This window comes from Electrophorus electricus, chromosome 14, assembly GCF_013358815.1.
Source record: "Electrophorus electricus isolate fEleEle1 chromosome 14, fEleEle1.pri, whole genome shotgun sequence".
In the NCBI taxonomy this organism is placed as follows: Eukaryota; Metazoa; Chordata; class Actinopteri; order Gymnotiformes; family Gymnotidae; genus Electrophorus; species Electrophorus electricus.
In genome coordinates, this window is record NC_049548.1 from 15343313 (window position 1) to 15369434 (window position 26122).

At 40.1% G+C, this 26122-nt stretch overlaps 1 protein-coding gene across 3 annotated transcripts; it reads left to right on the forward strand.

The window, feature by feature from the left end:
- Positions 1-5507: 5507 nt before the first annotated feature.
- On the forward strand, positions 5508-26042 carry col1a1b (collagen, type I, alpha 1b). Of its 3 annotated transcripts, XM_027005110.2 has the most exons (51): positions 5508-5732; positions 7093-7281; positions 7678-7712; positions 7993-8034; positions 8969-9061; positions 9862-9927; positions 10297-10341; positions 10620-10673; positions 11020-11073; positions 11277-11330; positions 11459-11512; positions 11607-11660; positions 11840-11884; positions 12064-12117; positions 13184-13228; positions 13513-13566; positions 14227-14325; positions 14649-14693; positions 14804-14902; positions 15176-15229; positions 15336-15443; positions 16264-16317; positions 16688-16786; positions 16870-16923; positions 17217-17315; positions 17532-17585; positions 17700-17753; positions 17941-17994; positions 18131-18184; positions 18365-18409; positions 18674-18772; positions 18894-19001; positions 19315-19422; positions 19599-19652; positions 20170-20223; positions 20339-20446; positions 20777-20830; positions 21014-21067; positions 21199-21360; positions 21630-21737; positions 21909-22016; positions 22207-22260; positions 22488-22595; positions 22821-22874; positions 22989-23096; positions 23286-23339; positions 23553-23660; positions 23740-24016; positions 24402-24592; positions 24947-25189; positions 25453-26042. In XM_027005110.2, exons 1-51 carry the CDS (start codon positions 5651-5653, stop codon positions 25597-25599), a joined length of 4353 nt encoding a protein of 1450 aa, XP_026860911.2. In that variant the 5' UTR covers positions 5508-5650; the 3' UTR covers positions 25600-26042. The 3 variants fall into 3 exon arrangements, with proteins under 3 accessions (XP_026860911.2, XP_026860912.2, XP_026860914.2); XM_027005111.2 differs by lacking the exons at positions 20339-20446; positions 20777-20830; XM_027005113.2 differs by lacking the exons at positions 20339-20446; positions 20777-20830; positions 21014-21067; positions 21199-21360.
- The last annotated feature ends 80 nt before the right edge of the window (positions 26043-26122 follow it).

A 26122-nucleotide genomic window follows, 5' to 3' on the forward strand; every position in this document is an offset into this window, starting at 1 on the left:
CTACAACACGGTTTCATTTGTCTTTCCACTTCTCCAGTCGCTGCTGGATTCTTCTTCGTAGAGAATAAAGGAGGAGGTTTAAGGCCATGCATTGATTACCGGGCCCTTAACGAGGTGACGGTAAAGTATTCCCACCCTCTTCCCCTCATCTCTTTAACCCATGAATGACTGCTAGGAGTGACCATCTTCACGAAATTGGTCTTGCATTGCGCTTACAACCATATATGCATACATGAGGGTGATGAGTGGAAGACAGCCTTCATCATGACACGAGGCCACTATGAGTACCTAATAATGTCGTATGGGTTATCTAATAATTCCTCAGTTTTCCAAGCTTTTATGAATGAAATATTTCGAGATATGATAGGCAAGTTCCTGATCGTGTACTTAGATGACATCCTCGTGTTTTCCTGATGCAAAGCGGAGCATGTGGATCACATAACGGCCATCCTGACACATCTCTGACAACATCGCTTGTATGCCAAGGCCTTCCTGACTTTGAGGGGGGCCTTTGTTTTGGCACCCATTCTCCGTCAACCTGACACTTCTCTTCCCTTCATTGTGGAAGTGGACACTTCTGATGTAGGACTGGGAGCAATCCTGTCACAAAGACAAGGCACCCCACCTCGACTGTACCCTTGTGCTTTCTACTCCCGAAAACTACAACCCGCCAAGAGGAATTATTATGTAGGAAACTGGGAACTTTTCGTGGTCAAACTTGCCCTAGAACAATGGAGACTCTGGTTAGAAGGGGCTGAACACCCTTGGTATACACGGACCATCGAAACCTAGAGTACCTACAGTCAGCTTGACGACTCAACCCAAGACAAGCTAGGTGGTCGTTGTTCTTCTCCCGGTTTAACTTCACTGTGTCTTACAGACCTGGTTCCAAGAATCAAAAGGCGGATGCCTTGTCACACATCTATGACAAGGGAGAGACCAACCCTAATCCAGAGACCATCCTGCCTAATAGCTGCTTCCTAGCACCCATACGGTGGGGCTTCCAAGATGACCTAGAGAATGCTCTGAAGGATGACACTAGCCCAGAGGAATGCCCCCAAGAAAAATACTTGTCAGCTTCCCTCAGAGGAACATTACATCAACATTCAAATTTAAACAAGTTTTTTTTCATTTTCCCAGTTTTTCATTTATGTAATTTATCCATGCATTCATGGTGAAGTTTCTGTAATGTTTGCACACACACAAAAGAGGATCCAATTGCTAGAGGTGTTATATTAGCAAACTAATTCGTGGAATCAGACAAGTAAGCGTGGTCAGGCTGGTCCGGGGTTGAAACACAGGGTAGCGTGCAGGAGGTGTCCAAGGGTCAGGCAGGAGACGAGGTCTAGAAAGCAGGCAGGAGTCAATAACCAGGAAGACACACAGGATAAGGAAACGCTCGTTACGCCACATAGGTAAAGCAATACTTCATGACGTGTACACGGGGAAGGGAAGCTTATAAAGGGGGTTGGTAATGAGGGGAATGGGAATCAGGTGTGCGCTAGAATTCTGGTGAGACAGATCAGGGGTGTGTGCAAGTGGGCGTGGCTGCGCGGGGCTGAGGGTTGTTCCTGGGGTTCGTAACAAATGGTGTGTCCCAGTGTCTTGTTTGAAGCTCATGCAAATATTTCTAGGACAGCATTTTTCCTGCTCAGGAACATTGTAATGAAATGAAAAAAAAAAACACGTGAAAAAGAACACATGGTGCAACTGTCGTCCTCTTTGGCATGAGGTGAAGAGTAAAAGTAAAACCATAAAATGAAATGTTCAATAGGATGTGTCCGCTCCCTTACTAGACAATTCTCTCATGAAACCATCAATTAAGATCTGAAGAAGCAAACTAATAAACCCAGCTGCCACCAAGACACACGTCCTATAAAATTATTTCAGTTAAGTAATTAATTATCTCAATGTTTAGCTTTTCAAAATGCCATCAGTGAAAAATCTTGGTAGAAAAATTATTATGGTCTCACCCTTTCAGTAGGTAGCCATTTCTTTTTCCTCACACTTGGGCCTTCGAACAGAGGTGTGGGAGTTTGAGGGTGTGATGCATTATTTTTGGAGTTCCTCAGATTGGAGTGGACTGAGACTGATGTTGTCATTCCTGGGATCTGTTGGAGCCGCTCCTCCAGCTCCTCCTCCAGCCCCGAGTGCCCTTGTCACTACTAGATGACCTTCTACATTCTCTTTATTTATTCTTTATGTCTCTGGTGATTTTCTAACTTCTCATATTCCTTCCTTTGGACTTTTACATCAGTGGGTCATGTCTTTCAGTCTATGCATTGTCTCAGAGCTTCCTTTCAGCAGTCAACATCTTGGGTCTGCTCTGGTGTTATACACCTTTTTATACAGGTCTAGTCATTACAATATATAGAAAAGAGGTCTATAAGAGAAGTAGTGACATTTTCTTTGAGTAATATATGTTAAATATGGAAATAACATTCAACTGCTATAGTCATTAAAATCTTCTGATGGTACTGATATGCTTAGGTCTTTTTTTTACCCCAAAGTCATATATGGCTTGTAGCATACTATCCCTAAAATGTTTAAAGACCTCTTTCACTGTGTTCACTGATCTAGTGTGCTTCCACCATAACCACCAGCCTGAACTCTCCCAGACAGTGACCACACAGCCTCACATTACTGGGACTCCTGTCAAACAAAAACACAGAAAATTGCAACTTCTGTTTAAACCGAAACAAGCTTGTACGGTATCGCCACATTTCTATTTCTTTCAGTATCTAACTCTCAGGCACTTTCATATAAAAATGTGGATGCTGAATTTGGATTTGTGTAGCAGTGTATAACACTCAAAACGCCCTGTTCCTCAAATGCAACAAAATTAAATCAAATTTATGAACCGTAATAGCACAATATAGATGTAACCTACCCAGCCAGAGCCATATACTTATCATCATATCTCACCGGAGAGGATAAAAACTTAATAAAGTAAATTAATTTACATTAACGCAATCAACAATGATATTCAGAGACATAAATATTTGGGGCATGACTCAAATAATAAATCATTGGCCTATGTTCAAGTGTTTCTAGCCACTTATTCACTGCTATAGGAGGGCCCAACTTAAACAAGGGCCTGTATTTGATAGGAGGTAGCAGTATTATTTGGGGGGCTGTGGAGTGGAAGATTTCCAGTTTATAAAGAAGAATCATCAGATCTCTCTGGAATGGGTAAGGAGAAAATAAATATATCATTAGTCTTAACTGCTGTATCTAAATATATCTGGACAGAACTAAAGGTAAAAATATTTAAAATATACTATTTAAGAACATGAATGCTTTTACACAACAGACAGTTTAAAATCACCGCTGCCTCTGTGGTTTTTGTTTTGTTTTGTTTTGTTTTGTTTTGTTTGTTTCTTGCTTTGAATAAAGACTTTAATAATACTATGGGTTGTTCCTGTGTGAACAGACAGAGAAACACCTTTCCTAAATACAGTGGGCTCCAGACACCTGTTTGTAGTCATAGCTGTATGTTTTAAGAAATGAAAAATACATATTATAAAAACCTGAACTAGAAGAAATCAGCTTTCTGACCTCACCTTGTTGGTAAAGATGAGCAATACAGGTTACTGAAATATCACAGTTGTTTATTTTACTGGTCTTACACATGAAATGTTGGAAATATTTAAGCAAGGCAAATTTATTGCACTACTCAATGTAATGTGCAAATGTGTTACTATTATTGAGACTCCTAGAAATGTTTATAATTGAAAATATTGACATCTTACATTTTTTTAAAGAAATTCATCTGAATCTTTGTGACACGTTTGTGAACAATTTTGTGTACCTACTGTATATAAATCAAGAAATAGTTACTTTTAAGTGTCAATTTCAAAGGCCATGTGAGCCTTTGACGTCATGGCACCATGGAATACAAAGTCTGGATAAACATGACACATGCCTGTGGACATGCCAAGTATTTTAATAGATAATTAATTTTAACTATAGATGAGTATTGTTTGAATGATAATATTGGTTTTGGCATTACATGTGAAGGTCTTTATCAGCAAAGTAGAGTATCTTAAATTGATTTATGTGTGTTATAATAAATGTCCTGTATTTAAAAGTAACATAAAAAGCATATGACATGCTTAAACATACGCAGCCATGTGAAATACGAACTTTATACTTGTCATCTCTTTAATTATGCTTATCTTTCATGTTAAATTGTCCAAATGTAATGATTTAATGTACATTTATAGAAAAGCATTGAATCAGCATAGAAAAACAAATGTAAGTTGCTCCTATAATGGTTATAATAGAGTGTCAGTCTCTCTTCAACAATTGTTGGTTACTGCCTTGTGTGATGTGACAATGAGCTTTTGGGTGCTAAGCTACCATAAAGGGTTCACTCTATCTTCTTCATTATATCATGGTACACCTTAAAGGTATAACCGTGTCACAGAAATATCACAAAATATCACATTGCAAGTCACAGAAATATCACATTTGCTTTTCTCTAAGCAAAAGTCTTTAACAATTCATTGTTATAGTTGTCAGAATACCACAGCCCTAGTTTCCTAAAGCCTTAGTATAAGTTTAAAATTACTGGGTTAGGGGATCTCCATCTTATCATGTGAAAAACATTCCTCTTCATTTAGCATGACTGACTGTGGGTAATCAAAGACAGACCTGAGTGCACAGTAATGAATGAGCACGACAGATCAGGTCATGGCTCTTGAAGATGCAACGTGTCCACAATGCAATGAGTTGTTTGAAATATTGCCAAATTTTCTTCTCTCACTTTCTCTCTTTCTCTTTCCCTCTCATTCTTTCTCCTCCCATAACATGCTACAAAATGAATGCTTAGGTCATTTAAGCAATGGTGCATTGTAAGCTTATGGACAAATGTAATTTAGTTTATGTTACTTTTTTTCCTCTGAGTGGGTCTTCAATGAACATGGCTTTAAATATGAGAAATGCAATAATTGTAATAGAAAGTGATAGAAAATATCATATTGCAGTGACAGAAAGAAATTATCATCATGTACAACACAGCGCTGCAGTAGCTGTCATTGTTCCCATTACAATGACAAGAAAAAAACGTCTTCAGAATCTAAAATCTGTACAAGATGCTAAAATACCACAAAATTATGCGAAGCTACAGCGATGCCAGTACAAAAAAAAAATAATAATAATGCAAGAATGTTAAGTCCTTTATCCATTTGTATTCACTTTAGCTGTTTTTTTTCACTGTGTAATTCAATTTTGCTCCACTTCACGCAAACATAATCGTCCACAACGTGTTAAACCCTCGCGATGATGTCCGAATGATATTCCGATTTGTCACCAAACGTGGACGCTAAACACCACTGCATGTTTCAAAACGTCCACGTTGTAGTGTAGCTGCAGCATTTCACCACAACATGCTTTGAGGCCGCCCTTAGTCTTGGCGAAGGAGGGACTCTCTGACTCGAACATGCAAGAGATATGTAGTGTCCTCAGCACCTCCCAAAAAACTTTGCCATATAAAAGCCAGGGTCAACCGTATGTTTAGGCAGTAGGGAGTATCTGCTAGGGTCTGGATTGGAGTTACACAGGCCGGACCCTACGTATATGATTGGCGTCTGAGGAACTATACAGGCTTCTCCTTGCCTCAAAGAGTCTACATGTCTAATATTTAGACATGTTCAGCTTTGTGGATATTCGGTTAGGGCTGTTGCTTGCAGCAGCAGTCCTCGTGGTGAGAGGACAAGGCGAGGATGACAGTGAGTATCGATTTTTCTAGTGCTTTTGAAAGATGCTTAACAAAGGAAATAAGAAACCAATGGGGAAAGGCGCGTCTAATTTTTTTCAACAGTACTTGAAAAACCTCTATGCTTGTTTCGAACCAACCACGTCTATAAGTTTGGATTTTCTTGAGAAGAGGACACTTAATACATTTTTCTGTCCAATGGTTAAATATTCTCTTACCGGGCGCGGACATGTACTTTTTTTTCTTGTCTGCACAAAAATGCTGCTGAGCGCGTGCCTTTACATGCTCGGAGCGTCTCCAGCTTGCGCGATGTTCGATGTCCTAGAGCGAAGGAAATTCTAGCGGCAGCAGAGCCAGTGATGCGCTCTGATTTACATGACTTGGGAAAGAGAGAAACGCCACATCTCTTGCGTCCTCTCCTTTAAAATAGCAAAGAAACAAAAATATTTTCCAAGCAGCGAAATAAAAAAGGATAAACGCTGGATTACAGATGTTAAGGGAAATGGGCAAGGTGCAGGGTTCATCAAGAACTTATTTATATTAGATTTAGCTTGGAAAATGCTAGTGAAGGGAAAGAACAACTCAAATGGAAATATATTAGTACGTAAAATAACAAAATGTCCTATGGAACGTCGAAACAACATATTTGAAGTTGGCATTGATAAAGTCCAGACACCCTGTAGACAATTAGTGTGGGCGTGAGTTTGGTTTTGATTTTATGAGCCAATGGTGCCACCGCGTGGTAGAATACTATACTGCAGTAACCCCCAGTTTTTTTTCTGGGGGATGTTGACTCCGCAAGAACGAAACCCTGCGTCACGCCCATTTAAATTTCCTTCAGTTTTCCACTTCTGTACTCCAGTATAATACAATATAATATAATACTATGCAGCTTTTCGTAAATTAAAATAAATAATTCAAATAATTAACGACAATGTAACATATTGGCTCCTATAGATTCAGGTTTAACTTGTGATATGGATGCTTCACTAATTCCAGACATGCATAGGTCTACTAATCTAGTCTACTAATTTAGTCTACTAATCTGCACTAAAATGGTCTTTGATAACTCTAACAGATGTATAGAGTTTTATTAAGTGGTCACTTACAGTGTTGAATTCCATGAGTTGTCTTCTGATGGTTCAAATAATTTCATGATTTTTAGACCCCTTTCTGTATTAGTAGACCCTTCTCTGTACATTTCTGCACATGTACAGGGGCCATACATGCTACATGTTCTTCAAAGATCTGTTCCAGCTTGTGGAAACTTTTGACATGAACTGTGTGCCCATCCAGAAACCTAAGGAGCCATTGAGGAGTCCTGTGATCATTTTCATTGTTTTCTTCATGGTCTTGATTGTTTCCCTTTGCAGGTTTATTCAGCAGCTGTACATTAGAAGGCCAGTCGTACAATGACAAGGATGTATGGAAACCTGAGCCATGCCGGATTTGCGTCTGTGACAGCGGAACTGTTTTGTGCGACGAGGTCATCTGCGAAGACATGGAAGACTGCGCCAATCCAGAAATTCCCGATGGAGAATGCTGCCCTATCTGTCCCGACGGTACATCACCCACATCACAGCTCATACCTCCTCCTCACTCTCTGGGCTCGGTCTAGTTTTATGTCGCCCTCTAGCTGACTTTGTCATCTGGCCTGGGAAATATCAAATGAAGTGGGTCATCTATTCCACTGGCTGGAGAGATTACACAGATGGAGGGCGCTATTGTGCCATGCATCTATTGGGATTCCTATCATCAGAAAGGATTCTCCTCTGGATTAACATTCAGTTTCTGATTGTCGATAATGTTGCTCACAGGGTATTTTGGCTGTTAAATCTTAAGCAGTCGCAACATGATCAGAGAAACTAAATGTGCTCTTTAACACTTGCATAAATCACAATGGCTTGATTATAGAGAAACTAAATTATAGAGAAACCTCAAATTTTCCTTTTCTTTAGGTTTCATTGATCCAGAGGGGCCTGACCATTCTCAGGTTAGTAAAAATCTTCTTTACATGACACATACTACATATACACATACCATTAAAATTGTAACCAATGATGTTATTTCATTAATTGTTATTCAAATTAGATAACATGTTATTGATCCTGAAGGAAACTGCAGAAATAATGTAACAAAGTTAATTAGATGTAAGCCCACATTACAACCATCTCACATTAATGAAATCCAAATTCTTTTTCTTCATTAATACATAAAACAAACAGCAATGTGGGCTAAGTCAATATATATATAAAAAATATTTTCATTTTTAGGTTGATGGACCCCAGGGAGATCCTGGACCTAAGGGTGACCCAGTGAGTGAAGCTTTTTTTAAAGTTCTTGTTGTCTTCAGTTTGTCTTTAGTGATGCTTCAGATATCCTTGTGCATTTCATTTGCTTTTGAGCTGGCAGAGCTCAGCTGACCCACTCATCAATAGCAGATGTGTTTCTTTAAAGTTGCTTATAGGTGTACAGAAATGGCAGGATTATGTCAAACAGATGTTTTTTTTCTTTTTTCTGTGTCTGATAAAATATCCAAGAGTGTGGATAAGTGCATCTGCCAAATGCTGTGATGTGAAAATTTCACGCAAAGATATGATGTGGCTACAGACCCTTTGTCTTATGCTGTTTGGCTCTGTGTTGATTTGTCTTTTGTCTTCCAGCATCTCGTGGTTAAATTACAATACAGACATGCTTTGATGTGTACAATGCTTTTATGTTAATTGTTTACGATATGTACAATGTAGAAGCCACAGGCTACGTACCACATCAAACACAGCTAGTTGCTCTAATGCTATAAAAGTAGTAATTTCTGTAACTTGTTGACCTCATGACCCTACTTTGACCCATGGTATAATTACATGGGAATTATGAACCTTTTTTAATCATTATTATTTCAAAATCACATCACAGTAAGTCATTAATACATCAAACTTTAATACATACCAACAAACCTTCCTGCACTGCCTCTATTATCCATGGCAGTTCTTGCAGTTTTAGTTTGATCTCTGATATCATATGACAGCAGTGATGTAGAATATCGTATTATTCTATACCAACCAGAGAGATAACAATTATTTGCAAAAAGACCAACATGTGTAAAGATTAAGTGGATTTTCATTTTCAGCCTTCTTCATCCGCTTGACATGTTGATGGTGACTGGATCAGTCCTTCAGTCTGATTCTTCCCAGGCTTTTGATCTAATGTGGTGGGCTTGTCATTCATATGCATCTGTGGTTGCTCTGATAGGGTCCTGAAGGGCCTCCCGGTAACGATGGCATTCCTGGAGAGCCCGGACTTCCCGGGCCCCCTGGCCCCCCTGGCCCCCCTGGCCTTGGTGGAGTGAGTAAAACCGTTTACACCTGCACACAGGACTGACTGACAGGCAAACCAGTGCAATAATAGACAGGCAAAACAGTGAAGAGAAGGTTAGTGTCCTCATCCAGTGTAACCCAGAACGAAAATCCTAATGGCCCGTCGGTATCTGTGCAGCCCCAGTTTGGATAGAAAACATTGGCTGAAAGAACTATTAAGAAATATAATACCTCTAATGCAAAATGTTTGATGTTTATGTGAAACTAGTCCTAGATACTAGCTGAATGTTATTTTGAGATAACATTTAAAAAAACTTTTTTTAAAACTATAAATTTAGGAGAGAATACAGCAATATAGGTTACTGTGTAAAATTACATTTTTTAAACATGAACTCTGTGCCTTTGCTGTTATCACCTTGTTTTCATTATGGTCTTTATTATGTAATACAAAGACATAAAGGTAATAAAGAATGTCCCCATGATTATGTAGCCAAAGCAAGTATATTACTATATAACACATTTAATTCTCAAAGGATTTGAATTAGCTAAATATCCATAATAAATCAGCACTAGTTAGGTGAAGAGTGCCTCTTACCCTCCTTTATAAAGCCACAGAGCACTGCGGACATTGTCTGTGTAATTAGTGAACAGGAAGAACCTGATGTCAGTAGCATTTACAACAGTCACTGTTCTTTCTTTAAGCCAAACATGAATCATAAACCATGAATTTGTCTAGTTTCATTTACGGCTTGATGAAGCAGTATTCTTAGCTGGAGCGTATATGGTTGTAGGGTCTTACTAATTTTAGAACACTGTTATCTTTTGTAGAACTACTTGCCCCAGATCTCCTACGGCAGTGAGAAGTCCAGTGGCCCATCTGTTCCCGGACCCCCAGTATGAAAACTCCCTCAAAACCTCCCAAATCTTTCCTTTTGACACTCTCCTCTCCTCTCCTCTCCTCTCCTCTCCTCTCCTCTCTTCTCACACAAAACATCAGCAGACTATTTTCAGAAAACAGCAAAATGCAAGTGACAAAATTAAAATGACATATGGTGACAACAGAAACACCTATATAAGGTGTCGATAAGTACCCATTTTCTGTCATACTCTGTAAACGAGCTCTGATTACTAAACCTGCTTCCAAAGCACCACAGTCTATAGTAAAATGGTGTACAAAGACATGTCTATCTTGTTTTCATTTTGGTTCTTAATAATGAATGAATCACAGATAGCTAAGTTTATTTCTCTCTTTCTGTCTGATAGGGCCCAATGGGTCCCCGTGGCCCTCCTGGACCCGGAGGTTCTCCAGTAAGTTTTCATATAGTCTTTAATACATTCATCCAATGATTCATTTTTATATATGACAAAGAGTCTCGAACTTATTTACCTTCTTAAAAATTGTGTTCTGCTGATGCCACAGTTCTACATATTGGTATCATATTGAACTGTAATGTAAAAACACACTATATATAATTTTTTAAATATCATTTTGAACCCAAAAAGTGTAACAGACAAAAGTGAGTGAATGCTTTTTTTTAAATGGAGTGAGCCGTGATAGTGAGCCTCTTCGTTTTTTCTTCTCTTAGGGTCCTCAAGGGTTCACTGGACCCTCAGGCGAGCCTGGTGAGCCCGGTGCTCCTGTGAGTACTCATACCATGTCACTAAGTAACATTCATAATCACTTCAAATCATTCATAATCACTTCAAATCCGGAAAGATTTGTTATAATGGGACACTAAAGAAATCTCTGCAGTACATATTCTTGTACTCACATATTTACTTTCATATATTCACATTCTGCTTCACACAAACAAATACACTCAGATATGGATTTGTGAATGCATACTGTCTCTTTCTTTCTCACACACTCATACACACACACACACACACACACACACAAACACACACACAAATACATACACATCTACTCACAAATATGCCATGAAACCTAGCTCACACTTACTCTTCTGATTTTGTCATCTGCAGGGTCCCATGGGTCCTCGTGGTCCCTCTGGTCCTCACGGAAAGAATGGAGATGACGTGAGTGCTCTTACCTCTCGTGAAATTCGATGAGTCAGGTCTGGTTCTAACACTTACCACTGTTCCACAGTCTGATGGAATTTTTAAATCCAGACTAAAAAAGTTGTTAAATCTGTTGCTTTATGCATTATATAATTTCAGTTAAGCATGCAAATGTCAAAACAAAGATTTTGCAAACTTTGTCTCTTTGTGTTACTTTCTAGGGTGAAGCTGGCAAACCTGGTCGTCCTGGTGAGCGTGGAGCTGCTGGCCCTCAGGTATGTGATCCCATTTACATACATGTTAGTTAATCTTAGTTAGTGTGTCATGGTAGTTATTTGAATATGGCATCCTCATGGAATGGGAAAAGCCTCTCCAGTTAACAGGAATCTTATTTCTCCCACAGGGAGCCCGTGGATTCCCTGGTACTCCAGGACTACCTGGCATCAAGGGACACAGAGTAAGTTTGACATTGTATGATGTCATAACTCTCTTCTGCTTGACACATGATGTCTCAGTATCCTCTAACCCTTCTGTTGATCTCTCTCCCTTAGGGTTTCTCTGGTCTAGATGGAGCTAAGGGAGACAGTGGCCCTGCAGGACCTAAGGTAGGATTCTCTGTTTAATGTATATTTTAATTGTAAATTGACCTTTAGTGATGTCCAGATGTATGGCTAGCTCAGTGGTGTGCTGAGCTTTAAATGACTGTTTGATCTTGGTTGAATCTCTGCACATGAATACAGGTATGAATGGAGCTCACTTGCATTTGTCTGTTGTCTCTGTGCAGGGAGAAGCTGGATCGCCTGGTGAGAATGGTGCTGCTGGTGTTATGGTGAGTCTCTCCATTCTGCTTTGTTAAATCCTACAATGAACTTAGCTAAAACTGATATAGTAACAGAGATATGTACCAAAAAACCTCTGCCATACTGCTGGTATGACTTCATCAACTCTTTTTCTCGCTTTGTCTGCTGGTAAGACTTCATCAACTTTCTTTCTTGCTTCATCTTCCAGGGACCTCGCGGTCTGCCTGGTGAGAGAGGCCGCCCTGGACCTGCTGGTCCTAGTGTAAGTTCTCTTCTCAGTGCCGAGTTCTGTCCTGAGACACCAGGAGAAAACCTTTTAGAACTCCTAAAGCACAGACCTAGGACCTAAAGATTACTGGCCAATCAAATAGTCTTCTGCATCCACTTTCCTTACATAACTGACCAATGAGCAACAAAGTACATTATCCAATCCACAGTGCTTGCACTGTGACACCTTATCTGTCAAATTGTGAGCTCAAAGCACTGTCTATGCAGTATAATACCTAATATGTTAAAATCTGTCCAGTGACCCCATTTCAAAGGAAATAACTCTATGTGCCAGCTTTCCAGGCCCATATTAAACCTAAACAGAAAATAATTTCCAGTGCTGATTTAGCATTTCTACTGCAGTTTATTCCATGACTAGGCTTCATCCATGTATGGAAAAGCAGCCTTATGTTTATATGATGCTGTTTTTTTATAAAGTAGACTTCATAGGGCTTCTACTGCAGATAAGTAGCAAACAACATACTAAATAACTTTTTACTCTTGGGCAACATCTACAAACTGATGCATATTAATGCATATTAAATCACTCCTGGAAAAGAGTCATCATTAAAATAATGAACTGAATAGTTTAAAACATGCTATATAGTATTGATTTTAGTCCTAAAGACCTACATTTAGCCCTATATATCTGGAAAGTGGAGTGCACCTTAACTATTTACTGTACCCTAAATTAGGGGAATAGAACTAAAATCAGTTTTATATTCAAATAACTATTTATATTATATTTATATTATATTATCAAAAAGATTTATATTAAAATCTTCGATTCTAAAAGCAAACCATTGTTATTTATCATTTTTATTTATTGCTCTCCCATAACTGAAATTCATAAAAATTATTTTCAGCAGTAATAAATGATTGATCTCCCATTATCTAAATTTGTGAAAATTAATTTTTAATTAGTAAAAGTTAACTAAGATACAGAATTTAAAGTTATATTATTGCACATGTAAAAAATAAAATATTTGGACTCAATTCACATTGATATTTTCAAAGTCATCATATGAGCTTGTGTTTTTTGAAATTCTTGTTTGCTGTAGGGTGCTCGTGGTAACGATGGCAACTCTGGTCCCGCTGGACCAACTGTAAGTAGCACTCAAAAAAAGACACACTGCACATCTCAATGGTATATTTTTAATAACTGAAACGGGATTCCTATAAAATAAATATTGTTTTTGTCAAAATATTTCACATCATTCACATGGACTAATATTTGCAACTTTTTTGTCTGAGCCATGCTGATTTTAATTCCCACTATATATTACCAGACAGTGTTTAGATTAACAATATGGTCTACACTGAGAGATGTGGGCTACATTGAGAGAACGTCATGTGGATTTAATTCTTTCTTATGTGTTCATCACATTAGGGACCCACTGGACCATCTGGTCCACCTGGATTCCCTGGTGGTGCTGGAATGAAGGTAGGTCTCCAAATGCGCGCACACACACACACACACACACACACACACACACACACACGCATACACACAGTACCTGTCAGCGTCTAAATTCAGTTAACAAGTTGGGTAACAGTTAGGACGTAGGTGTTCTTTATTGTTCAATGTTGTTTTCATTATATTTACAGATTCTAATGCTATATTTTTGGATAATTGAGGAATAATCTTATTGATGTATGTTTTGTTGGACATCAGCTGAATTTATTCCATTTCCAAATAGAATGCTTGTCATATGTTGTTTTGAAAGCTGAATAGTTGCACACAAGTAGTTTCTTTAACTGTGGTATTGAATGAAACAAGAAATGTATTATTATCTGCCTTCACATATGATGTCTGGGAAACTTGACACGGTTAAAACTACAAATGTTAAGCTATTTCACACAACCACAAGTTTATTGTTTTGTATTGTATAAGTTTAGCTTTCAGTTTTCATTTGTTCTGTTATAATGTAATTTTGGTTTGGCCTGCACTTAATACCTAATGCTCAATGCTGTATTAATAAGTGCTGACATAACACATGGTGATTATATGATCATCTTATCAGTTTATGCTGCTTGGGATCACTATAGACCAGGATGCTGACCCCTCTATGACCCCAATGGCTCTCCTCTTGCCCTGCTGTAGGGTGAGACTGGCCCCGCTGGAGGTCGTGGCTCAGAGGGACCTCAGGGAGCCCGTGGAGAGCCTGGTAACCCTGGACCTGCAGGACCTGCCGGAACTGCTGTGAGTCTATCAACATTGATCCATCTGGCATTGCAAAATATTCCAAATTTTTGTTTATGTAGATTTTTAATATATAGCTACTTTCTGACTATGGAGTTTTTGTTACACATACAGTATAAGGTTGATGCTATAGTATTGCATATTACATTATTTTGTCTAGTAAACATAGTGAAGTATAAGCAAAGGGCAGTTTCAAATCTATTTGGAAATGATAATTGCTAACTTTGGTGCTAGTGGTGTATTTTACTATATAGATTTTATTAGATTAAGTCATAAAATGGGTAAATTAGTTTCTGCACTCACCTCTCCAAATCTGCTTGCAGGGTCCACCTGGTGCTGATGGCCAGCCTGGTGGCAAGGGTTCTCCTGTATGTAGTTTCATCTTAACATAGCACTATATTATAGCCACTGGAGCTATAATGTTACACACACAGCATAGACTGGCATCTTGAATTGTCATTTGCCTGTTTGTGTGTAGGGTGCTGTTGGTATTGCTGGAGCTCCTGGTTTCCCAGGATCCCGCGGACCCGCCGGACCCACCGGCCCTGGTGGTGCACCTGGTCCCAAAGGGAACACTGTACGTATGCTGTTGTCTGTGTCTACATGCAACCACAGTGCAACTGCTGGTTGTGCATTTCAACATGACCTGCTATTGGTCTGTTTTGCACTGAGACTACCAAGGCAAAACATTATTGTTTGATATTATTATTCAATGGTTATCCAATCCATTCTGATTAGCTGATTACCTAGGTGTGTTAGTATATTTCAGTGGAGGCAGTAAATACGTTTTGATTGTTAAAACAATAAAAAAAAAAAAAATTCTGATTGCTTTTTGTTTTGCTGTTTACAGGGTGATACTGGTGCCCAAGGCTCCAAAGGAGAGCCTGGTCCCAAGGGAGAGCCTGTAAGCATGCAACACTCTGTTTGTTTTCAAACTTTGATTCTGTTTAAATCAGATCATTTAACCTGACTCACTTTCTGTTCTCTTTCACCCTCTTTCTCTCATATAGGGCCCATCTGGACCTCAAGGTCTTGCTGGACCTGCTGGTGAGGAGGGTAAGAGAGGTGCTCGTGGTGAGCCTGGCGGTGCTGGACCTGTTGGACCCCCTGGAGCTCGTGTATGTCTTAGACACCTTTAAGAATTCTGCCCTGACCCAACACACCTCTTCCACCACGGTTCACCCTACACAAAGTCCCTCAAGCTCCTGATGTTATTAGGAAACTCTGCTGTAGGTCTTACAATCAGTCAAGACTGTTGTCAGAATTACGTCAGGCCCAACTAATCAACATTTCATTCATGTAGTCTCTTGTATAAACATAACAAGCAGATGATTTTCAAAGCAACAGCACATTCTGAAGTTTAAGTATCTATACAGCTCACATCAGGATAGAAATATGTAATATAGTAATATTAGAGCATTACTAACAAGACTTCTAACATTACCTTCACCTACCTGGGCAACATGATAGATCTGACATTTGCTCAAATGTAAAAATCTGTATGTATTTTCAGAATGATCATTTTGGTCAAAGTTCTTCCAATGTGACATTTTTACAAATGTTTTACAAATTTTTAACACTAGATATAAAGTTATTATCTAAGAAATGGAAATGGTGCTGAATATAACAATTGTATTTGAATGATAAATATACAACTTATGCAGGTTTCTCCCAGTGGTACAACTGGCCTATTTTTGAATAAAACATCAATTTCATCTTACATATAAGACATTTTTTATATTAGCCCCAAATGATTAGAACACAAAGTTGGACAGTACTGGTTCAACAAAATTAGATTTTAACTTTTTTTTTTAGATATGATCTTTGTCCAAATGTTTTTGTGTAAAAAAATAATGTACATAAAACTATGGGCAATGGATATGTAGATGTGTAGGTACATTTGTTGTACATATATTTGAGGCATTTCTTCCCATGCAGGGTGCTCCCGGCAACCGTGGATTCCCTGGCAGTGACGGTGCTCCAGGCTCCAAGGCAAGTCAATCAATTACCTGATTATATCAGTCATGTATCAAAAACTGTGAAAGCATCATTCTAGCTTTCAATGCTGCAGAACAGATGTGGTGACTTTATACATAGCAGGTTATATACCAGACCAGTGCAAATTATACCAGAATATAGAAGTATAGATACTTCAGAATTCACTAAAGTGGAAGACAGGGTAGGGTCTCTTGTCAGTTTCTGCTTACTGTGTAGCTTACTGTGCAATGAAACAGCTTCACCAGCTTGTTTTCTATAGCACTGTCCATGGTGCTGGAAATAGATGGCTAGAATGATTTATGCAGCTCTAAAGAGCTTAGGACAGACTTTTTGTCTAAGCCAGCTGTTCATCCTTAAACTGTAGGGTGCCCCTGGTGAGCGTGGTCCCAACGGACCTGCTGGAGCTCAGGGAGCCACAGGAGAATCTGGTCGCCCTGGAGAGCCTGGACTTCCTGGATCCAAGGTAAGATACATATGCTATTTCTCTTATGTTGATGATTTTTGCCTCTTTTTAGCCTAAGCTGTTCTCCTCTGTGTTTCATATAGGGTATGACTGGTGCCCCTGGTGCCCCTGGACCTGACGGCAAAACTGGACCTTCTGTAAGTAAACCTTAAAACATAATAGCACAATAATATATTAGTTAATTAGTACACTGAAGTAAAATACATACATCACAATACACTATTTGCTGACAGGTTGCATATGTATTAACACCTTATCTAACACGAATTCTCTACAAGTTAGATGCTCTAATGTAATAATTTTGTATAGTATAAAGTTTCTCAGATGTATCCTGTTTTTTTATGGCCAACAGTACTTCTTTGTTATGTTACATAGTGCATGTTTCTGTGATCATTTGAAAGGAAATTCATGTCCACATGCTCTTTCACAGGGTGCCTCTGGTCATGATGGTGCTTCTGGGCCCCCTGGTCCTGCTGGATCTCGTGGTGCACCTGGAGTGATGGGATTCCCCGGACCCAAGGGATCTGATGTGAGGAACCTCAACTTCACTGTCTACTCTACCCATCTTTGGAGCAACCTCTCTCTATTTTAATTATTTAATTAATTATTTGTATCCTGGTTAATCACTGAGCTCCATGTATTAAGAGCCATTTATAATTTTAAAAAATGATATGTGTGTCATATAATTTGAGGAATCAATACCCCTCCTCCCAGCTGTATTCATTACCTATCTTCTCTCTTGTAGGGTGATAGTGGAAAGCCTGGTGAGAGAGGCATTGTTGGACCCCCTGGTGCTATTGTGCGTGTCATATTCAAGTCTTTCTCCTGTCCTCCTGAATGAATTTCATGCATTTTGCATATACATTATTATTTTTGAGGTCTGTGATATATAAGTGCTCTTGTATCTTTTAAGGGAGCCCCTGGTAAAGATGGTGATATTGGTGCTCCTGGCGCTCCTGGACCTGCTGTATGTTGGGACTCCCTTTGTTGTCCTTCATAATAATATATATATATATATATATATATATATATATATATATATATATATATATATATATATATATATATATATATATTATTAAAATATAATATATATTACACATTTATACATTTTAAGTCTTTGTTTTGATGGTTTCTGGTGGTTTCTGTACCAGGGACCAGCTGGAGAGAAGGGAGAGCAAGGAGCCGCTGGTCCTCCTGGATTCCAGGTAGCTATTCACCCAAATGATTTTGCTTTACTCTTGCCTTTATAAGTAGAACATTCTAGCTCTAGCACTTTAGGACCAGTGGATATCAATGAGCCAGGAGCTGTTTGCCACTGCCATCCCTGTGTTTCTTTTACAGGGTCTGCCTGGAGCTCAAGGTGCTACTGGTGAGGCTGGCAAACCCGGTGAGCAGGTGGGTGCTGTGCTTTTAACACTTGCACCAGTAAATGAAATGCAACATTCACCACTGGGCTCTTTCTCATGAACACTGGCTTTGTTTCTTTTTGTGGTATTTAGCGCTTTTCATTAGAGGGAAGGATCTTATATCACAAATATTAATTCAGTGCTACTTTTTATCTGCTCTTCTGAACAGGGTCTGCCTGGTGATGTTGGTGCCCATGGACCTTCTGGTTCCAGAGTGAGTATCTTTCTGGTCAAGCTCTTTGAAACTTTGAAACCTGTATAACCAGTTACATATTTGAAGAAGGATGCTTCAAATCCTACTTAAAACCAGATCACTCAGGACACCCCACTGTACTCTACCATCCTGTCACCACCTTATAACACCTTATTTAAAACTCAGCTTCTTCCTTATCTCTCCATAATTACAACAACTGTACAAAGTCACTGCAAAGCCTTCTACACCATTGTAGGTAACCAAAACATAAATGTTTACCCCCAGGGTGACAGAGGTCTCCCTGGTGAGCGCGGAGCCCCAGGTCCTGCTGGCCCCATTGGCCCTCGTGGTTCTCCTGGACCTGCTGGAAATGATGGTGCTAGGGTGAGTTTCCCATACTCTTTCTACTTTGCGGGTTCTTCAAAAATGGTATTGGTGTGAGAAGCTATCTGGATAGATCTGTGAGTAGATATGTGCATATATGTGTGCATGTGTCTGTGTTTAGGGAGAGCCTGGAGCAGCTGGCACTGGTGGTCCTGTGGGTGCTCCTGGTATGCAGGGTATGCCTGGAGAGCGTGGTGCTAGTGGTATGCCAGGCCCAAGAGGAGAAAGAGTAAGAACTACTCAACCACCTTTCCACCTTTCCACACCACACTCACCAAGTAATCCAGCATCTGAGATCAAAGCCTCTCAGATACTCAGGGGACTTATGTATGAACACATAAAGCCTAACTAGCCTTGAGATAAAGACAATTTTCAGGGTGAACTATTGGAGAATTCAACCCAGTTAATTTATAGTACTGCTTACTCCATTTGGTTAAAAGGCAGACTTATGCATGTGTTGAATGATTTATACATCTGGAGGGTTCAGAGCATAGTGTGTGGTGTAGTATGCTAGGTTTACTAGTGTTGTCTCTCCTCAATAGGGTGATGGTGGACCTAAAGGCCCTGATGGTGCACCCGGTAAGGATGGCCTCCGTGGCATGACTGGCCCTATCGGATCTTCTGGACCTCCTGGTTCTCATGGTGAAAAGGTTAGGATAGCCACATTGTTTTTATGGAAGAAAGTATGTAACTCTTCCCCATAAACAGTTTTTCATGTAAGCAAACCCTAAAACTTATTATATGTGCATCATTATTAGTTTTTGTTGGATTGTTTAGTATTTTTTTTATTCTGTTTTTTTATGCTGTGTCCTAACTTCCTCTTCAGGGAGAGCCTGGTGGTGTTGGACCTTCAGGAGTGACGGGAGCTCGTGGTGCCCCTGTGAGTGATACAGCCACTAACCAATCATTGCAAAATCCCCCACCACTCAAATCAGTGCAGTGCCAGCTATCTGCCATGTCACAAAACACAAAGTGTTTCATTCCTTTACATGGAACTTCAGTATAGCGCATATGTACATAGTTAGTGTTTACACAAATTTAAAGGCTCATTGTTAAATGTAGCCCAAGTCACCCCAAATAAACCCCCCACTGACAACACCTTTACATGGAGGTGAGTGCAGTAAAATCACTGTTCAAAGGTCATAGTAAATGGCAGGAATAATTTAACAATAAAAAAGCCTTTGTGCACACTTGATTAAAACCCACATCAAAGCATACATAAGCATATAAATGGAATGCTATAGCCATCGTAATCATTTCAAATGGATTATTTGATTCACTGTGATTATGTGATTCACAGTTAGCTGGGAAATATACTGTTAGCCTGCATTATTTTGCTGACCTGTATTTTGACGTTTGACATTTGTGTGACCATGAAAACTCTTTGAACCATGCAGGGTGAACGTGGTGAGGTTGGTCCCCCTGGACCTGCTGGATTTGCTGGACCTCCTGTGAGTGCTGCAGTTTTTTTCTATACTTCAATCCACAATAATTAGAATCAATTTACAATCAGTTTTTCATTAGAAAGTGAATATGCAAGCAACGGTGTCTTGATTTCGGACCCAGGGTGCAGCTGGTCAGCCTGGAAATAAGGGTGAGACTGGAGACACTGGACCCAAAGGTGATGCTGGACCTCCTGGCACTGCTGGACCTGTTGGGGCTGCTGGACCTCAGGTACTGAAATTGCTGCCTTTCTATGATTCCTTGAGGTTCTAAAACCTTTAGACAGAAACTTTTCACAAGGGCATAATTTCAAGGAATAATTTCACTGTCACACAGTAGGATCTCTTTGGCAGAGGTGCAGACATACTTGGTTATAAATTCATGTGCATTCATATGTCTAAAAAATCTATTTGGATAGTTATTTTATTATGTTTATATTTCTGATGTCATTGGAATACAACCCTTGGTAATATAAATTTGCATCCAACTTTATCCATTTGCTAGCTAGCTAACTAGATAGATAGATGTACATACACAAATGTTTATTTTTCCTTTCCCAAGGGCCCTGCTGGTGCTACAGGATCTAAGGGTGTTCGTGGTGGTGCTGGACCTCCTGTAAGACCTTTTGTCCTCTGGTTACATTTATTACATTTATTTGACAACCTAAAACAAAAACAAAAATCTTACTAAACCGGTATGCTTTACTTCTTTAACCATTTTTACCTATTTTATTAAGTGGTTTTACATATCCTAACAAAGTAGTCATCATGACCAGTGTGTATTCTTTTTATTCCATAGGGTGCTGCTGGTTTCCCTGGTGCTGCTGGTAGAGTTGGACCTCCTGGTCCTGCTGTAAGTTGCTTCATCCTCATCATCATCATCATCATCATAGAGTTTATCCATGATAAGTTTATTTCATGAGTGTAGATGTATGTGTGTAATAATGTATGTAATAATATTTTGCCTCTGCGTTCCTGTTTTAGGGTACTTCTGGACCTCCTGGTGCTACTGGTCCTGCTGGCAAAGAGGGACAAAGGGGTGCTCGTGGTGAGAAGGGGGCACCTGGTCGCTCCGGTGAGACTGGTGCTGCTGGACCCCCAGGACCCTCTGGAGAGAAAGGTTCAGTCGGCCCTGATGGACCTCCTGTAAGTAGCTATTCCACCTTAAATGCTGCCATACATCTACTTCTTACTCTGAATCTTTTGACTTTTGTAGAGCTCAGTGGAATATCTTGCTTCATAATATCTATTTCAAAATGAGATACTGATCAGAACTGGGCAAATTACATGACAAATGAATAAAATGTCAGAGAATTTCCTCTCATTTTCATTATTGGTGGTATATCAGAGGTGATATTAATTGTTAATATTACCTCTGATATATTTAGATGAGTATTTTGCTCTCTTCTCTGTAGGGTCCTGCTGGTCTTTCTGGACCTCCTGGCGTGATTGGAGTTAATGGTATTGTGGGTCTTCCTGGACAAAGAGGAGAAAGGGGCTTCCCAGGTCTCCCAGGGCCATCTGTGAGTCTGCGTCTCTAGTCAGGACTTTAGCATTTCAAACACTATCATCTTGGTTTCTTTTTTATGAGTGAAGAAAAAATTGTATTACCTACAGCTATGTCTATTCTAAATTGTTTTTGTTTGTTTGTTTATTTTTAGTAATGCATGTTCTTTTTTTTTCCCTCAACTCAGGGAGAGCCAGGTAAGCAGGGATCTGGCGGACCCCTCGGTGAACGTGGACCTCCTGGCCCCATGGGTCCTCCTGGTCTGTCTGGAGCTCCTGGTGAGGCTGGTCGTGAGGTGAGGAAACCAGTCTAATGTTTCCTTTAAACATACGTATAACATTCAAAAATATATTCTAGATTTAAAAATTGACATATAGTCTGCTTTTTTACACACTTAAAAAAATAAAACTACATTAGAAAAGGTTCATGTAAAGTTTGGAAAATGTCACTGTAATAACCCTCATGCTGCCTATGTCTCACTGTAGGGTAACTCAGGTCATGATGGTGCCCCCGGTCGTGATGGTGCCCCTGGCCCTAAGGTGATCTATACTGTCCTCACCTTTTAGCCTCCGCCTTACTGTAGTAGAACCTATGCAATGTTAAACAAACTGTATATGAAAGTTAATTGATGTTTCTATTGTCATATTTACATTAAACCCATAAAAAGAATGCTTTGAAGAGCCAAATTAATGCAGAATGAGCATACAGTAAGCACAATGAAAGCAGTTCTTCTCTGACAACATTTTGTGGCCTTAATTTTCCACAGGGAGATCGTGGTGAGGCTGGACATTCTGGATCTCCTGGAGCCCCTGGACCTCCTGGACCTCCTGGTCCCATGGGCCCATCTGGCAAGCCTGGAGATCGTGGAGAGGCTGTAAGAGACTAAAGCTTTCTTCAATCTTTGCATTGTTATATCTGGTTGTTTTAACTGGAAGGGATATACAGGGGCTACATTCAGAGGGGCTTTGCAGTGGTTATCTTAGAAGTGTGTTAGAAACACATTACTGGAATTGTTTGTATTATTTGGTATGTTGCTAGCAGTTGTGTCTGTTGCTTACTCTTGTCACTTAACCTGCTTTGTATGAATCTTTCTCTCTAGGGTTCCGCAGGTCTCGCTGGCCCTGCTGGTCCTGCTGGAGCACGTGGTGCCCTTGTACGTGTCAGACTTGCTTCTTGTTGAATCAAGAAATTAGACATGTAGACAGGCATCGTACTGAACACCTGTGTGTGTGTGTGTGTGTGTGTGTGTGTGTGTGTGTGTGTGTAGGGCCCTGCTGGTCCTCGTGGAGACAAGGGTGAGGCTGGAGAGACTGGAGATAGAGGCATGAAGGGACACCGTGGCTTCTCTGGAATGTCTGGAATGCCCGGACCTGCTGTGAGTGAGCACGTGTTTATGCAAGAGGAAGAGACCCATGCACATTAACACTGAAGTAGAGAGTTTAATGAAACCTCACAGAGACATTGCTGTGACACTGATAGGGTCTACGATTCTATGTTAGTATGTATCATCTGAGTTATTCTTTAGGGATGAGCTCACAAATAAGGTGTGTTTTAATACCTGTAGGGCCCCCCTGGTGAATCAGGACCTGCTGGACCTTCTGGCCCTGCTGGACCTCGTGTAAGTGATGTACAACTATAATGAGAATTCTGTGTTTATGATTTAGTAAGGGGAAAATCAGCAAAAAGCATAACTGATCTAATGAATGTCTAAAAATCCTAATGTATTACATTAATTAGATTTGTTCATTTGTATTAACTATTGCAAAGTAGTGGATTGATCAATGCTATTTAGCAGTTAGGTAATGGTTAATGGTCCTGGCTCTGGTTATAGGGACCCTCTGGCTCCAGTGGTGTTCCTGGTAAGGATGGCATGAACGGTATCCCTGGACCAGTTGGACCTCCTGGACCTCGTGGTCGCTCTGGAGAGATGGGACCTGCAGTAAGTGATATTCACATTTAGTAACCAAAATGTCCCGTTTGTGTGTCCAAATACTTATAATCTCACCATTTGCTCCCAGGGTTCCCCTGGCTTTCCCGGACCTCCAGGACCTCCTGGACCTCCTGGCATCGGCGAGACCTTCCCCATCATCCCCCAGCAGGAGAAGGCTGCTGATCCTCTGCGCTCTGGCTACAGGGCTGATGACGCTAGTGTGCGTGACCGTGATGCCGAGGTGGACACCACCCTTAAGTCCCTCAGCCAGAAGATCGAGAAAATCCGTAGCCCTGATGGAACCCAGAAGAATCCAACCCGCATGTGCCGTGACCTCAAGATGTATCAACCAGAGTGGAAGAGTGGTGAGTTAAAATGGCTGACTGGCATTCCAGGTTATGTGCAGTAGGCAAGATGGAAAATTACCAGCATCCTTTAAATCAATGCAGGGCAAGTAACACCCAGGATCTCTAAGTGCAAGGCCTTTTTGAGTGTATATAGGAATGATTTACCATGATGTCATTTGCATAATTGATCATGTTCAGTTCATTTTTAAATAATGAAATAAAACTCTAGCAAGCAGTATTCTTAAAAAAATTTAAATTAGCTTTAAAATGAGGAACCCAATAAGGAGCCTAAATAACCCATACTTAAATATAACTAAAGATAAAACTACATCAGTAATCTTACCACAAATATTTGAAGTATGGTCATCTCACTCTTTATCCCCTGTCCTGTTCAACCCTAAAGGCTCCTACTGGGTGGACCCCAACCAGGGCTCTCCTCTGGATGCCATCAAGGTCTTCTGCAACATGCAGACCGGAGAAACCTGCATCTATCCATCTCGTGGCAGCATTCCTCTGAAGAACTGGTACCTTATTAAGAATGCTCGGGAGAAGAAGCACATCTGGTTCGGAGAGTCCATGAATGGGGGCTTCCAGGTAGGCCCAGGCGAAGGGGTTTGAGAAATTACTGTTTGGTGTTCATGCAGATTGAATTCAGGATTTAGTCTTAAAGCAAACACCTAAAAAAAGGATCAGCACATGAACAGGGAGAAATCACAGGGGAATAATGAATTATAACTGATTATTCATAGCCATTAGACTAGCATAGTAAAATAAGTATAGACGTAGCCATACAATATTTTAAGGACATTTTGCAGTGCATTTACTACTGCAGAAGTTAAAGTCCTAAAAAACATCAATTAATATACATTATCAATGTTTTCTAACTGGTATAAGAAGTAACACGCTACTCGACTGAATGGCTTCAGTATAGTTCTCATCCGTCCATAGTTCCAGTATGGTGGGGAGGCTGCTGATCCCGAGGACGTCAACATCCAGATGACATTCATGCGCCTGATGTCCAACAAGGCCTCTCAGAACATCACCTACCACTGCAAGAACAGCATTGCCTACATGGACCAGGCCACCGGCAACCTGAAGAAGGCTCTGCTCCTGCAGGGCCCCAACGACGTGGAAATCCGGGCAGAGGGTAACAGCCGCTCCACCTACACAGTCAGCGAGGATGGCTGCACGGTGAGTTCCACTACACTGAATCCTTCCCACATATCACAGCCATCTCATATGGCCATATCAGGAGCTCTGGGGGCCTTCATTTTTGGGAATCTATCCTGGTATATCTGTCTTTGCTGTTATCACTTTTTCCTTGTTCATTTTAAAGTTATAATAAGTAATACTAGTTTACTGTGTAGTTCATTTGGATGTTAATTTGGAGTTTGGATGTTGTTTAACTGTTTATAAACTGATGACTCCCCGTTCTTTGATGCCTGTCTTCACAGTCACACACTGGCACTTGGGGCAAGACAGTCATTGACTATCAGACAACGAAAACATCTCGTCTTCCCATCATTGACATCGCTCCTATGGACATTGGTGCTCCTGATCAGGAATTCGGCATAGAAATTGGCCCAGTTTGCTTCTTGTAAAAAGAGAAACCTGGACATTTAAAATGTGTTTGTTTTCTAGGAGTCATCTCCGAATCCTTTTCTATGCATTAAAAAAACTCTAATTCGGCTGCAATCAGTCCACATGCTTACACTTACATCCTTGAGGACGGTGCTTGGTATGATTTTGAGAGACATTCTGCTTTTTTGAGAAAAAAAAAAAAACTTTGAGGACCACTATCCCAACCAGCATCGACATCATGGACACTTAGGGAGAATGTTTTGACTCAGCTGGCAACAAGAAAATAATATATGCCTGTAAAGTGTAAAATCCCCCCAAGAAGTCAAAAAAGACAAAACAACCCAAAAGGTAATGAAAATACTGGTGACTTTTTTTACCATTTAATCACTGCAGAAGGACAATGAAAAACCACACAAGTGCTAATGTATCATTTTCTGGTGTCGAATAAATCTGAAAAATGATAGTCAAGTGTCTTGTTCTTCTAGCCAAAAGGGAAAAAACATCCACACCCCTCCACTAGTTAAAACAGTCGAGCAAAACTTT

Bases quoted from the DNA above. Each gene is read 5' to 3' on its own strand.
- col1a1b (XM_027005110.2), top strand. From the start codon at position 5,651: ATGTTCAGCTTTGTGGATATTCGGTTAGGGCTGTTGCTTGCAGCAGCA. The intron at 11,331-11,458 runs GTATGTGATCCC...TTTCTCCCACAG, and splicing joins GTGGAGCTGCTGGCCCTCAG to GGAGCCCGTGGATTCCCTGG. The intron at 21,361-21,629 runs GTAAGTAGCTAT...TCTTCTCTGTAG, and splicing joins TCGGCCCTGATGGACCTCCT to GGTCCTGCTGGTCTTTCTGG.